This window comes from Lissotriton vulgaris, chromosome 6, assembly GCF_964263255.1.
Source record: "Lissotriton vulgaris chromosome 6, aLisVul1.2, whole genome shotgun sequence".
Lineage (NCBI taxonomy): Eukaryota > Metazoa > Chordata > Amphibia > Caudata > Salamandridae > Lissotriton > Lissotriton vulgaris.
This window is the reverse complement of record NC_141694.1, coordinates 1778811903-1778828687: the sequence shown is the minus strand read 5'-3', so window position 1 is coordinate 1778828687 and position 16785 is coordinate 1778811903. Positions and strand designations below refer to the sequence as shown.

The 16785-nt window shown below is 41.8% G+C and overlaps 1 protein-coding gene across 1 annotated transcript in view; it reads right to left on the bottom strand.

Annotated features, from left to right (window-relative positions):
- Nucleotides 1–1707: 1707 nt before the first annotated feature.
- The window catches only part of LOC147709470 (L-gulonolactone oxidase-like), a 722418-nt gene continuing 707340 nt past the window's right edge, over nt 1708–16785 (bottom strand). Inside the window, exons 11-12 of the mRNA XM_086928034.1 lie at nt 6723–6813; nt 1708–2306 (exon numbers count right to left, since the gene is read on the bottom strand). Coding sequence (XP_086784160.1) covers nt 2178–2306; nt 6723–6813 — 220 coding nt within the window. The 3' untranslated portion in view covers nt 1708–2177. The remainder of the gene's footprint in view (nt 2307–6722; nt 6814–16785) is intronic.

Sequence of the window (16785 nt, the reverse complement as noted above, 5' to 3'; positions counted from 1 at the left end):
CATTATATCGTTGTCTTTTTGCCTACTCCTAGACCGTTTTTCAGTATATCAACTGTTATTTATATGATTATTTGCTTGTTTGCTATTTTGCATTCGATGTAATCTGTGCATTTGCTGCTATAATTGAATTTGATCTTCTTACTTACTTTCATCCCCTTTTTTATTTTTTCCCTCTCTCATTCCTTTTTTCATGAACAAGAGTGTATCGTTTATTGATTCCAATTTTCAATTATTTTTGCGTTAATTATTCCAGTATTCCTTGTATTGTATTTTCTCATAATGCATTTCATTTTGTATTTTCTGTTCGGTTTCAATAAACTTGAACTTTAAAAAAAAAAGAATGTGATTTGACAGTAATTAATTTATCTGATTACTGTATTTCTTATTCTCGTGTTTGCTCCTTGTCCTGCTACCACACTCCCAAAGACCTGAGCTTAGCCTACAGCTAGGATGTTTGTTGTTCCTGATTTGCCATACATAGGCAAAGGTCTTTGTCAACTACCCACTTAACCTCCTGAGAGATTTCATACAGTGTCTGTTCTGGATATGCTTCTCCTCTATCCCTCCCTGCTGAATGCCAACGAGACAATAATTAGTGCTGCTTATTTAGTAGTGTCTAAGATCTCTTTCAATCTTATAATCAGCCCATACTCTGTGTGTAAGGAGGTCCTAATTTCTGACCTCTAGATTGCATCATAAGCTGTGTCTAATTTATTTCCCACAGGTAATTTGGAATGAAAAGTTCAAATCAAATTTGCCATCAGATATTTTAGTTTTGGTACATATCAAATGTGAAGAGTTCTAAGTGAAATAGGGAGATATTTACACTTACCACCTTCCAGCCCAGAGCTTTCAAGGAGACACACAATATCTAAGAGATGACAGAAGGGCTTAACTGGCTTTGCTGCCCTGCCCTTTGCCATTGAATAGTTCTGCAGGCAATTACCTAATTTAGAGAAAGGGCCCAATCCATACTCACTCTTCTTTGAATGGCACATCCTGGGACTGGACCAGCAGAGGTGCTGGTAGGCTTTCGGCATAGACTGGATTGAATTGCTTCGTAGTGGCTGGAGTTCGAGGCCAGAAGAGAGCTCCTTTGTTGCAATGCTGTCCTGAGACAAAATTGATTGGAGGCCTCAAGCCTGATTATGAGTTCCTCGTAATATTCCAACCCAGGCGTAAAACTCCTCTTTAAGTATGGATCGGAATTACGAGTTTGAAATTATTTAATGCGTTGAATAATTATCGGATGTGCTAAATACCTCAACCTGAGTTTAATTTCGGCGGGTCAAATCTGCTGAAATTTAACTGAGGAAAAGCATGCTGTAGTTAGAGTTTCATGTGGATTTTGGTGTGTTAAACATCAAATTCTGCATGTTATTCCCCATGAACTTGTAATAGGTGTTATTTATTGCACTCGATAAATAACATACCCTGTGATATCGTTAGTTATCTGGGGCGATAAATAATGCCTTCACTCGCAAGCAGGCCCTCTTGCGTGTGTGTGTGTGTGTGTGTGCGTGTGTGTGCATACATCCATTTGTGTACATGTCGGTGAGCATGTTTGCAAGCATGCATGAGCTGATCTGTAAGCCACAATTCTTCATGGTTGTAGCTGCACTCTGAAGTTCCATATGATTTCACTGCTATTTATTCATCTCCTTTAATAAGAGGACAGTACAAAAACACACATAATTGGAACAATACTGTATCTGAAAACACATATTTATTTATATTGGTGTGTGGTGGTACTCCAAAGTTGTCCCCTCATAATCACGTCATAGTTTGGTCAGAAATGGGTGAATGGTACAATGGTGATATCATCATATTTTGAAGACACAAATTATTGTATACTAGTTTATCAGGCGAGAGCAAGAGAGAGAGGGGGTTTCTTGCGGTGAACTCGTAAATGTTACCATGAACATAAGAACAAAAAGGGCAAAAACTTCTATTTTTATTTTATGATGATAATGAATAGAGTGGAAAGTTTTTGCCTATCAGCTATATAAAAATGGAGACTTTGGTCTGTGTATTTCCATAAATAACACAGCCCCTGGACAAACAATACCCTTAAATTTATACTTTGAGTGTGTTTCATCAGCACTTTTTTTTTTATTCTGCAACTTTGTCAGTTTCCAACAAATGTATATTTATAGTCCACTTGCTTCCTCTTCTCTTTAGTAGAATACTTTTTCCAGATAGCCGTTCAAGAACATGCCAGTTGGGTCAAGTTTCTCTCTGATGGAGCAGAACTTCAGGAATCCCGGGTACATCTTCTCAAAGTCTGTCCGAACGCAAGTGTGAGCCTGGAAGAAAATGTGTACAATCAGATGAAACACAAAAGCACTGAGAAGGACCATGTATTGATCAATGGATGGAAAAATCCATTACTCTAAATTCTATTTCTCATTGTCACAGACCGCACTATGGGCCAGATGTAGGTAATCTTGATTTACCTACTCTTAAATACCGAATCATACCGATTCGGTATTTAAGAGTAGGTAAATGGGATGTAGGTAATTTCACTTTTGAAATTACTGAATCGGAATGATTCGGTAATTACCGAATCGGTATTTACCGGTTCGGTAATTGCCATTGATTCCTATGGGCCTTGGGGCCCATAGGAATCAATGCCAATTACCGAATCGGTAAATACCGATTCGGTAAAATTACCGAATTTGCAAGGGGGACAGGGTGTCACTTTGACACCCTGTTGCACCCCTCAATTGTGCTGGGTGCACATGTTGCTGACATACATGCCCTTAGGGCATGTATGTCTGCAACATGGCACGTTTTTTAAAGCAAAAAAAATGCTTTTTGAAGGGTTTTCATTATTTACCACCAACTTCTAGTTGGTGGTAAATAACAAATTCTTAAACCCTTGTAGCACTGATTACAGTGCTACCTACAGGTTGAATTACAGATTCGGTAATTTTACCAATTCGGTATTTTACCGAATCGGAAAAATTACAAAATCGGTAAAATTACCGATTCTGTAATTTAACATGCCCCTACATCTCAATATCCAAATACCGGTCGGAAACGGCTGAAAATTGGTAGTTTCGGCCGTTTCCGACCGGTATTTGGATACCTACATCTGGCCCTATATGAGGTGGAGTTGCTGCCATGAGACAGGCCGCTCACGGGTGCTACAAAACATACAAGAGACTGCTCTAGAGTACTAACCCCTGGGATCTGTCCTTATTCTGTTTCAATGTTTTCTCCTTTTCTGCATAAGTGTCTCCTTCCACCTAAACTATCGGGCATGTTTATCAAGGTTTTGTGTCGACCTTGCGCATCACAAGGGGACGCAAGGGCGATGCAAAACCTAAATAAGATTTATCAATCCAAGCAAGGCCACCTTGCATGGCCCGGACTGGCTTGATAAATCTAGAGTAACGGAAGACAGCACAAATCGCTGCCTTGTGTTTGTCTGCGGCAGGGAGGGATTCCATGTATGGAGTGTAGATATTCCGACGCATTCACCCATGGATTATGAGACATTCCCAGATGATCTGTGAATGCATCAGAATTGTACGGCTCCCCACCAGATGCACAGAGAGGAGAAATATCTTAATTTCGCCTCGTTGTTTCATCTAAGTGTGCGGCGTCCTGCAGCACGCTTAGAAAGAGAAACATGCCTCTGAGTAATGTTTTTGTGCAGGAAGGTGTGCCTTCCTGCACAAAAATAATCCTGCCTGCCACGCAGGCACCCTCGTAAAATGCCACAAGTGTGCCTGCTTTGGTTCCAGGCAGCCATACATGTGCCAGTGCTTGAGAAGGGCAAGAATGTACCGTATAATGGTAAATATGGCACATTCCTGCCTTTTCCTTTTCACACAGCACAGCAGGGTAGCTTGCTGTGTTCCTTGAACTTTTCATAAATATGGCCCTACGCACCATGTGTGAGAACTAATTGCAGGAAGGCAGCTCCTAGGACTTTACCCAGGAAGACTAGGGGCCTCATTTACAAGAAATTAAAGCAGCACAGTGCCGCAAGCTATTTGGTTGTGCTGCGCAGTGATAATTCCAAAGCACAGGGATGCGTCATATCTACAACAAATTGCTGGCACAAAATTTGCTGCCATGCACCGATGCTGGCACCCGTGCACCATGGTGCAAGGATGCCTGCGCCACAGGGATGATTGTTTATGTGCAGTAAGGTGTTCCTTCCTGCACATAAACGATCCGAAATGGTGTTTCTCAACTTCTATGTGTGCTGCATTAGCACACTTAGAACCTTTAAAATGTCTTTTATTTTTAGGGTTGTTTATGTGCAGGACACCTTCCTGCACATAAACAACCATTAGAGGTCATTTCCTCGTTCTATGTTAGCCGCAGAATGCAGCACGCATAGGAAGAGGAAAAGAACCATGAAAAATGAATACATTTCTCCTTGTTGCACCTCCCTACACCTACCCTGAGGAGGCATAGCATTCAGACGCATTTTCAGGTTTTCAATTTCTCATAAATCTAGAAATGTGTCAGGTTCCCTGGGTGTCACGTGGGAACAAACACAGAAACACCCATGGAGCGTCCCTTTCACACAAAGTGCTGCATGTAAAGGGGCCGTATTTACAAGGACAGGAAAAGCCACTCAGGGAAAAGCTGTTTTCTGCCTTTCTGAAGCCCCAAGCTGCGCATAGGCTATTCTCTGCTGTCAGAAGTCCCAGGGTGGGACTTCTAGCAGCAGAGAGTGAGTGAGAAGAAGTGACGGCTCAGGATAGGCTTTGGCGTTTTCCTGATTCCACTCACGGCTAAGCGTATAGGACTGAGCAGAAAATGGGTCCCGAAGGACGTGTTTCGCTGGACACCACATCCTGCTGCAGGGCTGAGAATTGGCAAAAATGCCCTTTGCCTCAGGCAATGTCAGAAGACTCTGCCTGTTGTTGAGAAAAGTGACGTTTCCTGATTTTCATCTTGCACAACTCTAAAATCTTCCAGATGGCTGATCAATCTATTTACGTCCAGAAGAATAATAAGGTGCCTTTACCATGTCTGCAATACAACAAGCAATGGACAAAACTCTAATTGTCTGAAGGCTCTAGTCCAGTTCAGATAAACCCCAATAATATGATAAATATCCAGGGAATGAGGGGCCAGGTCTGCTTCAAATGGAATCAAGAACCGGTCTTTGATCTTGCTCTGGCTACGGAGGCAGAACTGCCTTGTCCTGTGAAACCATAAGTTACTGGCATGGATTGACCACTTCGGCTATAGCTTCCCTTGTAGAACCCATAATACACAGGAGAGGCCCTTGCTGCGAGTGAAAAATGGACATGGGGCCTCATTTATGAGGCTGTGCGTCACTTTTACGCCGCTGGTGCGTCACTTTTTGTGACGCACCAGTGGCGTAAAAAATGCGCCTTGTTGCGCCATAGTTACAAAGTGACGCATCTAGGTAGATGCGTCACTTTGTAAACGACTGTGCCACATTATACCTGCACCAGGTATTATGTATACAAGGGGGGCGTATTGACGCAAGGAAGGGTCGTAGAAGTGACGCAGTGAAATCCATGAGATTTCACTGCGTCACTTTTAGGACGCTGTTGCGTCAAAATCTTGCGCCTGCCTCACAGCAGGCGTAAGACTGATGCAGGCCCTTTCACATGGGGCTTGCCCCATGTGAAAGGACGCATTGCTGGAGTTGCGTCACTTTTGTGACACACTCCAGCAATGCGTCACTTTTGCGCTTACAGATACGTCAGAAATACTGACGTATCTGTAACTCCTTGCGACATGATGCGTCATACATTAAATATGACGCATCAGGAATGTCGCAAGGAGTGCGCACTGAGAAGTGACGCATCGCTGCTTTCACGCAGCGGTGCGTCATTTCTCATACATGAGGCCTGTGTTTCTGAGACTGCGGAAGAGGCCTGTATCAAAGGCACGATTGAAGGCAGTGAAGCTCAAAAACATACAAAAGTGGCAATGCACCATTAACAATGCACAAAGCCAATAGGCATTTGCAATTCCTCTCCAGTATACATTCCTACCCTGAAGAGGGACACCAGGTGAACTGTGCAGACCCTGATCTCTTTACCAGCATTTAAAGTGAGATCAGTGATAGACAGAGGTAGCCCCATGAATGAGCAGTAAAGGCTCACTCAATCTCTGGCACAGCCTCTCCTGAGCAGACCGCCTCTCCATTTCCTGACCATTAGACGCCTGAGACAAGGCTGGAGGGCAGTGGAAACAGGAGTGGGTCAGAAAGAGGAGGCAGAGGGAAAGTCCATGTCTCACAAGCAGGCAGGGCACATAGCAACATGCTGTTCCCAAACACTGAAGGGAAGCCTCCTCCGACTCTCTCGCTGATGGATACAATGCTAAAGTGTCTGCGAAATTGCAAGTTTTTACAAAAATGTTGGGTGGAATTGTTTTGCGAAATGGGGCTGTTTTGCATAAGTCAACAAAATTCTCATAAGTTGTTGAGTCAATACGCTGTAGAGAAATGCTACAAACATACATAATTTGCCAAGCAAATTTGGGATCCAAAAAGGAATGGAACAGAGAACTTTTCTCACTTTTACCATGAACTTTGCTGCGTTTGAGGCCATAAGCACAGCTCATCTTTTAATGTTTTAGGTACCTGCTGCATCATTCTGTGATTGGTCGAAGTTATTGGTTTCCTATGGGTATTGATGCTCGTTTTTCTGGCATATATGAGCTATAGAAATTAAATTAAGACGACACACATACAGTTAGCCAAAGTACTGTACCTTTGCCCAATGTGGTCTTCCTCCAACTTTCTTCATGATCGTCTCATATGCTGACCAGTATTCTTGCAATGGGACATCTTTTCCATATGGCCTAAACACAGATTGGATGAATGAATTTAAGAAGCAATAGCGAGTGGATTAATTCACTATTTTCACATTTCATAGGGCTTGTTTAATTTATGCCAATCGGTGCCAGTCGTTCTATTACCCACAAAGGCATCTCAAGTGATGATTGGTTTAAACACAGTGCACTTACCATACCGCTGCTAAAGAAGCGAAAGTGGGTCCCAAAGCTTTTGTGAAGCTATGCCAGATTCTTCAGAGCCATCCATTTTCTCCCCTAGGTCAGGCAATAACTTGAATTAGAACATTGGAATGTTGGGAGCTCGATTGCAGACAATGGAGTGCTCCCTGCTTCTACGGGCCCGTAAAGGCCTGCAGAGCAACATTCCAATGTTCTACAAAGGCTTCTCGAAGCTCGAGGGAATGTATATCCCCTCGAGCTTCGAGAACCCTTTGTTTAATTTGTTAGAACATTCTGCCCTCTAGTGGCAGAATGTTCTAATAGCCTTATAGCCCTTCGTAGCAGGGCTATACCGGCAATTAAAGTCCCGCTGTCTCGTTAAAGTCCCTAGCCTTCGGCTCGGGCCTTTAACGATTCAGCGGGCCTTTGATAGCCGGTATAGCCCGCTACGGCGGGCTATAAGGCTATAGTAACTTGCCCGGCACAGATGGTTTTGAAAAGTCACATCTACCTGGCAAGAAATGATTGGTCAAGGGGACTTAAAAGTCAAATGCCGTCTTGCCCCTTGTGTGTTGTTTTAAGCACAGTGCACTTTACTTTCTTCACTCTCCTAAAGGCAGGGTGGAACTGAGACAGAAAATAGGCCCTGGGACCGAAAGAAATGTGGCTGCCTTACCGAATGACGATTCTCAAAATGACACGACAAGAGAATCAGGATTTCATTAAAGACACGGAGGCTAACATTAAGCAAAATCTTTTATTGGCAGGAGTGGCAATAAAATATTATGCATAATGGTAGCCTCTGGTCTTGTAATTAAATCAGTGCTTGTATTATAAACTGGGTGCACTTTCCCTGTTTGCATCATAGCGCCCCTTTAAACCTGTATGCTGGGCGCAGACTGGGACAGTGTGCACTATTACAAATAATAAGCTTCCCCAGGGGCAGGACCGGCAGTGAAATACGAAGGGGATGACTGAAGCAGACGCTCTGTCTTCCACTTTAAAGAGGGGACAGAAATCATCCTGCAGGCAGGTGTAGGATCCATGGGACCCCGTTGAGGTGTAGAGACAGAATATTGAGTACAAAATGTTGAGGTGCACAAATATAGAGTTAGAAATATTGTGGGTCAGAAATATTGACAGCAAGAATATCAAGGTCGAGAATATCAAATTCAGGTAAGTAATATTGATTTTAAAAATGTCAAAGTGTTTAATATCGTTTGCAAAAATATAGTTAAAAATATAGCTTTTTATTATTATGTATTTTAGTGTATATTTTATATGCATGTGATGTATGTTTTTGTGTATAAGAATTGTTTGTATTTTTAATATATGTGTTACATTTTTAGCATGTATAAAAAAATATATTTTTATTTTTCGCTTTTAGTTCCGTAGCGGGTTGAGGGTTTATAGCAGAATAGGGTGGGGAGTAATCCAATTATATAATTGTTTTGTTTTTTTAAATATGAATTTTGTGCTTTTTTCCGTAGCAGGTTGCAGGTTTATAGTGGAATACGGTGGGAAGTAATTTAATTATTTTACATTTATTGATTAATTTGTATTTATTAATATTTGTTCTATTGATATTTGTAGCGTATACTGTTAAACGTGCAAATTAATGTATTATTGATTATTAATTGGTTGTTAATGATTTTTACCTAAATAATTAATAATTAATTATAGTAATTACATAAATAATTTGAGGTGTGTGTTATGGTGTTTGTAGGAATAAATGGTTGGAAGTAATTTTTTTAATGAATTATTAATTGGTTGTTAATTAATTTTAATTAAGTAATTGTTTATTAATTATGGTACTGGTGTTATTAATTTTAGGTGTGTGTTGTGGTGTTTATAGGTGTAAATGGCGGGAAGTAATTTTGTGTTGAATTGATATACAGTTGTTAATTAATGTTAAAATTACCTAGCCCTGGGAATTCCCCAGTGCGCCCAGTGTATTACACTGGAGCACTTACACTGGACCATATCTACTAGTTGTTGTTGAACTTTTGCTTTGCCTGACTTAAGACCTGATGAAGTTCTCCGTGAGAGAACGAAAAGAGTTGGCCGAGCTGAATGTTTCGTTAACATTTGGGATATATTAATTGGAAATAAAGACTTTTCATACTACAAGAGTATCTTGGACTTTTTTGCCTGGCGCAGACCCCCTAGTAGCTGTATTTATATATATGTTTATTTATAAATTTTTATAAATACAATTAAAATAAATAGTTTATTGATTGTTTTAAAGTAAATATATATATATATATATATATATATATATATATATATATATATATATATATATATATATATATTAAATTTTTTATATGTATGTTTATATTTTTTAATTACATTTACTTGTAATATTTATTAAAATGTATATTAAATCAAATTAATTTTTGGGAAGTTAATTTAAAAAATGTAATATAATATTTTATATATATATTAAAATCGATATTTTGTACAACAATATTTTTTTCTCAATATTTTTGTATTTACAATAAGAAATATAGGATGTCGATATTTTTGACATCGATATTAAATACTCGATATTTGTGTACAGGGATATTTTTGGTAGTTCGATATTCTGTCAGTGAACACCCGTTTAATCTCTCGAGAGGGCTGCCCTTAGGGAGCGCACTGAGTGTACACCCCCTCTCTGGTGCACATCTTCAGTGAGCCTCAGAAGGGCCTGATTCAGCACCCCACGTCCATAATACTAAAGGAATTATTTAAATCATTTTTTGTTATGCCTTTTTAGATTGTACATCAGGATCCAATCACACCAAATCAATTGATGAATATCATTTATGTAGAAAGAGTCTTTGAGGACATAGAAAAAAGATAAGTACTCTGCACCACGGAACAAAAATCAATAGTTTTACAGGAAAACGTGCACATATACATTCTATACAAAACAAGTAAGTACAAACAAATAAATGAAAGGTTACATATATAAAATTCACCAAATAAGATGTGCATATGTCTGATATATTTGAATTCACAAGAGGTCCTATGTGGGAAGCAACACTACTCAGCCTAACAACCAAAAGCCTAGCAATAAGGTTACAAAGGATTACAATACAAATATGTTAGAAATGGAAGTCTCTAATTGGCAATGGTTTTCACCATTGTCCAAATAGGGACCATTCTTCCTAGTCTCGGATAATGGGGATACACTTATAAAATAACCCCTGCTCACCCCCTTGGTAGCTTGTCAAGAGCAGACAGGCTTATCTCAGAGGTAGTGCGTAAAGCATTTGTGCACACATACAGTAATACAGTGAAAATACAGCAATTGGACACCACACCAGTTTAGAAAAATAAGTAATCTTTATTTAAACCAAACAAGAGCAAAATTACACAAATCCACAATACAGTAATAAAAATATGACTTTCAAAAGGTAGAAACAGTTCTGTTCAAAGCAAATTGTAGATGCAACACTTTCAACACAAAGTACCTTGGATGCGTCAAAATCAAAAGCATGAACAGCCGTAGGGAAGGTTCCTTACTGCCACGCAGGGGAGGTGATGCGTCGGTTCCTTACTGAAGGGGGGGTGATGTGTCAGTTCCTTGCTGCGCGGGTAGGTGATGCATTGGTTTCCTACTGCGGCCTCTGTGTCCTTGTCGACTTGCCGCCCTGGTGCGATGCGTGAGGATCGGGGATGCGTTGGTTCTCAATGCGGCAAGGCCGCTTGCGCTGATTTCTTCAGCGGGGGTCCCACAATGTATTGGTTCTTGCAGCCGCACAGCAGGGCCTGCATCGGAATCTGTGTGGTAATCTTGGCCTTCTATCGATGCGGCGAGCGGCGATTTCTTGAGCTGCGGGCAGGCGCTGAGTCGGTTTCTTTGGTGATGCATCCAAAACAGGTACAGATGAGTCTGGCTTCTTCTCTTTGCATTACTTTTCCAGCTCTCAACAGCAGGGACAACCACCAGAGGCCCAGAACAGCAGCAGGCAGCTCTTGGCGGGTCAGAACTCTCAGCAAAGTAGTTTTGGGGAGCTGGGGTGAAGTCTTTGTATCCCTGAGACTACAAAACAAGAGGCAAGCTCTACCTTAAGCACTTGGAGATCTTTCTCAAGCCTAGGACACAGAACACAGCATACTTTTTGTCCTTTCCTTGGCAGAAACAGCCACTGTAGGCCAACCCCAGACACCACACAGCAAAGGGGCAGTACTTCTCCTCAGTTTCTCCAGCTCTTCTCCTGGGCAAATTTTCCTCTTGAATTCCAGAAGTAATCTAAAGTTCAGGGGTCTGGGACCCACTCTTTATAGCACAAATTCTTTTGTGCTCTGGTGGCAGAGAACCTCTTTGCCCAGCCAGTTCTGGCCTCTCTGGCCAGCCACTTCTGGCCAGGAGGTGGAGACAGAATTGTGAAAGGAAGACAAGGCCCATTGAGGTGTGAAAGAAATCTCCTCCACCTACTCTGAGTGCAGCCCAGGTCTATTCAGTCCAGCCCAGACTCACCATGGAAAGGCAGGGCACACCTCACCCCCCCAAGTGACTGTCTGAACAGACTGCACTTCCCCAGCCCCTGTCATTCCAAAGCCAGACAGTCAATACACAAACCTAGCAGAGGCACACAGGATGGCTAAGCAAGAAAATCCTACTTTCTAAAAGTGTTATTTTTAAACACAGAATGTAAAAATCATCCTCGCTAAACGATGCATCTTTATATTCTTAGTGCAGGCATACTAAACTTTATCTTCTCATCTTGTCCCAGTAGGGAGTTAGATTCATAAGATGTTATAAATGAAATCCCATTCTGTCCTATTGTACAGAAAGCCTTAAACAAAATGGGCAGTATTTCACTATCAGGGCATGCCACACACACCAGGCATTTCCTACTTTTCCCACACACTGCACCCTGCCCACAGGGGTACCTTAGGCCTACATTAGGGGTGACTCACATGTAAGAAAAGGGTAGGTTAGGGCCTGGCAAGTGGGTACACTTGCCATGAAATGAAATGAAATTGGATTTATAAAGTGCATGGCTGCCCTAAAGCGTCCCAGCGCAGTACCGAACTGCGCACAGACACTGCATTGGCAGGTCTGAGTTACATTTTCAGGCGGCTTCTGTGGGTGGCACAATCAGTGCTGCACGCCCACTAGCAGCATTTGATTTACAGGCACTGGGCACACACAGTGCACTGTACTAGGGACTGACGAGTAAATCAAATATGCCAATCATGAAATCACTAATCCATAACAACAATTTACAGGGAGCACTAGCACTTTGGCACTGAACAGTAGTGGCGAAGTGCCCAAAGCACCTTTACCGGCAAAAACGAAATCCAGCACGCAGCAAAATAACAGGCGACAAAGGCAAAAATACATGGGAAACCCACCCCAACCATGCCAGGTCTGACTAAATGGCTCTACTTTATATCAGCTGACATGCGTGAGTTGTCAACGTTTTGGTCTCTAATCAGTAAACATCCATGAGACCATCCTCAGTATAAATTATTTTGTACGAAAAAAAACATCTAATGATAAGGAACTTCCAAACAGACAATACCTATAAGTGTAAGGCAATGCACTTTAAGTCTGTGAATTTATTTTCATAGTGTTTTATTTGTGTAGAGATAATGCGACTATTAGTGATCACATACATCAGCCCATATCAAGTAGAACTATTTGTATTACAATCCTTCATATTCTTTTTTTCAAGATTTTGGTTTGTACTTTCTTGTTTTGTTTGGAATGTATATATATGTTTTCACGTCAATACTAAAACTATTGATTTTCATATCATAGCACAGAATACTTACCTTTCCTTTTATCTGCCCTTGAAAATTCTTCCTACATAAATGATATTCATCAACTGAGTTGGCTTGATTGGATCCTGATTGTCCAATCTAAAACTTGCTAACAAAAAATCATTTAAATAATTCCTTCAGGAGTTTCTTGCTGTTAACACTATTTACTCATCTCCTGAGTAGGATCAGACAGGGACAAAAAAACAGGCCCTGGCACCAAAATAAAACTGCCCACTGTTAGCAAAACATAGCTAAAAAGTGGCCCACACCTGTAAACCCGGCCAGTTTTGAATTTATGAAGACACTCTGCATGAGTATTATGGGAGACTGCATGCATTTGTGTTTGCTGTAGGCAATGTTTGTTTTAATATTAGAGAAATCAACAGTAAAATCTGGCCCACTTGGATGTAAAACAGGCCAACAAACTGCTTAAAAATTGTCCCACATGCTGTTATGTTAGACCTGTCTATCGGACACTGCCTGATTGCCCTATAGGCCAGTCCAACCCTGCTGGATTACCTGATTGTATTCTAAATGTCCATAATACAGAGCAGGTGGAGAGGCAAAGTGATTGCCGAATTTGGATGGGGCCAAGCCGCATGCAAATAAAGAATGAGGCTCTCAAGATGGTGCTGGCATTTACAAGTGTACCAGCGTTATAAGTATTACAGAAGGGGCCTCATATGCGTCTGCGGCCTCTTCTGTGATAACATAGGTTCCTGGAGGACTTTAAAGTGGATGCGCACACCTGTTGCACTCCCAGGGCACAGCCCCAGATAGCTAAAAAATTGGCCAACATTCTGCAAAATGGGGCATTTTTGAACGTGTTAAGACAAACTGTATATGTGTTTAGCAAGATGTGGAAGATGGGGTTCAATTGTGCTTGCTACAAGCAAAGTTTGTGGTAATATCACAGAAATCAAAAGTTAAAACTGGCTCACCAGACCCTATAACAGGCCCAAAAACAGTGAGAAAACCCACCCGGACACTGAACTGCCAGACATGCCCTTCTGGCACTGCCACATTTCCCTTTTGGCAGGGTCACTGGAATTATGTGAGTTTGCGGATTAAGCGTTTTCAGTTTACCTATGGCCATATTTGCAGATTTTAACAAAAAAAAATGTTTCCAGCTCAAATATATGAAACGTCACTACGCAGCAAAACGTGCTGCTATGAAGTGGAAGTCCCTCCCAAAAAGTTAACTGGTTATCTTTGTGATGCTGATGGCTGTATTTGAGTGTCAGACTCTTACTCGTGAGATAGAATCCTGCCCAGATAGTCTGACAGTGTAAATAGCAAAATAATGAGATGATATTTTCACAAAATGCACTGCAAGATGCTCAAAATTTGTGTTTTCTTGCTACAAAACTTTGTAAACCCTGCCACATAATTTGGCCTTGCCCTGCTGCATAATTCCAGTGGCCCTGCCAATATGCCAGCCCGACCCTGTCTAAAGGTAAGGGATTGCTGCCCCAATCTGCCATGAAGTCCTGCCTGCTGCCTCCTGAATCCCCAGTGAGTGAGGATTACCCACTCCAGGACTTGGAAGTAACTTTTTTGGGTGGTTAGGGCTGAGAACAGCTCCATTTAAGTGGAATGGTCACAAGGGCACTAAATTAGATGCACGACCCTGCGTACTGCTTGAAGTGCGCAAAGTGGTATATGAAGGTTTTTTCTGGGGCAGAAAGAGCGAAGGGCTTGGTAAATTTCAGCAGGTAAAAACAAAAACATTTATCGGGGCAACAATGTCCGTTAAATAAAGGGCCATACACATTTTTGTGAGCACCAAAACCTACATTTTAGGACCCTTTTTTTAAGCAACTGGTTGCTATTCATCCCGCCTGATATATTCTGATCCATACATTGTCATAATGCATCATATGTTATAAACATCACACTATTTCGAGCAGACAAGGGCCCTAGTATTTTCAGGTGAAAACAACAGAGCTGTCCAGCAGTGCTTTAAGTGGGCCGTGTCCTGCCGGCGCTCAGCTTTGTAGTAGACCTGGGCGGTAAATTCCGTTCCGCTCACAGAATTTGTGGAGTTTGAGTAATTTTGTGTCCCGCAGAGAACACGGAATTGCCAACAATTCAACGATCCACGGCTTCACAGAATTTTTGCTTGTTCGCGCTTTCAAAATGCGTGTTCACAAGATATTTCCCCCGAGGCACGCAAACAGCGGCCATGAACAGGAAAAAAGCACCGCGAACGGGCAGAACAAGCAATTCCACGTGTTCACGGAACTCTGCGTGCTCGCTGAGATTTTACTGTTTCGCAGAGTTTTGCGCAGTGCGACTACGCAAATTCCGCCCACCCCTAATTGACAGTTCCAAAAATCAGGTGCTGAGGCGGGTCTGTACCGGGCTCTGCATTTTTGCCCTCACCCTTAGGGTGACAAAAAAAATCTTAACTTTGCAGCAGTACTCCCCTTCTCTGCCTGTGCTGTAACTTCAAAGAGACTCGTTATTTTTCTTTCACAATCTCATCATTTCAGAACAGAAGCATTTTCAATATTCTATACAATAAACTGATGCTTATTTATATTATGCAACTAGCAACCATTGGCAAAGCCAACACTCCTGGCTTGTTGTACGTGTAATTTTACTTGTTGCCTTGTATATCTAGATGCAATGTCAGAAGCAGCAACTTACTAGTCGGGTAGCCCACTATGCTAATTACATCGGCCAAGCACCTTTGAGAGACCCACACGTTTTTTCATCCCACTTAAAACCCTGCTGATATGTTTCCTGGGTCCGTGCATCAGTAGCTGATCCAGTTCAGGGTTTTGCTTTGCATCCTTGGATGCGGAAGTCTTGCTTTTATAATGGGATAAACACGATTAAAAATCCCAGAATGGAGAAAAGAAACCTGGGGGCAGATTTATGAAGGACTTGCGCCTCCGGTGCGTCATTTTTAACATGGGAAAAAGTGACGCACCGGCGGCGCAAGTCCCTCATAAATCTGCCCCGTGGAAGGAGCAGCTAGTCATACATGTACCCGAGAAACTTAACAGGGCTGCAACCAGTGGGTTCCTTTTCCTTGTTATTGATGGACTTATTTAGTGGCTGTTATCATGTCACAACACAGATATTTCTTTCTTTATGTTATTGACATGAAAATGTTACTATGTTATTGGATGTTAGGTTCCATGACGCAAACAAGGTAACAAGCTTTCTGAACACTGCAGCGGGTTCTGTATTTTCACCAGCACAGCTAATAATGACCCTGGTTCGAATCCGAGTACATCAGGCACAAATTAGGTTGAACAAACATCTATTGATATTTGTAAAAAAACGAGCATTTTAATAGCGGAGTTAAACTGGTGCACATGCACCCAGGAATTATGTGCAAGGGCAAAAATAGATCTGTTTCTGCCTCGTACCTTCAAAAATGTTGACATCACTTGTAGTCCTACTTAATCTACGAGTATGAGGAACAGTGCTTATCTTGAGCCAGTGGTTTGTGGTGTTTGGATAAAGTACTTAATTGACAACAGCGCCACTTTTAACAGTCCACCACATGGTGGCGCTGTTTGAATAGTTTCTAAATGAGCAAAACAACAGTTGTTTAATAATATAACACATATTAAAAATAGGTAATACTGGCTTCCAAAGCCATTTTTACAGCTTTGGGAACCAGGAATATTCAGAATTGTTACACTGGTAGGAGTGTGATGGCCAGTAGTTGTGTAGGCAATATCACTGGGAGCGCTGTCAGGGGCAATGGGCGGTGCAGGCTGCAGTGACCTCCTGACAGGGCCCTGGCACTTATGTTTTTACAAATTAAGTACTGATGTGGAACCACATGGAGTACCAGGATGGTCACTAGTGGTGGGCGCCAACGAAGTTCACACAGTTTTTGTCACCCTGCACTTCGCTTGCAGGACGGAGTTTGGCAAAAACTCCACCTACGATGTGTAGCAGAGTTTACCATCCACAACTAGTAAGCATCCACCGACAGTTGTGGTGGGTGTACTTGTTAGCCACCCACACCCCTGCAGAGCCCCACATGTCACACTCACCACCATCTTAACCTCACCTGGCGTGCAGATGTAG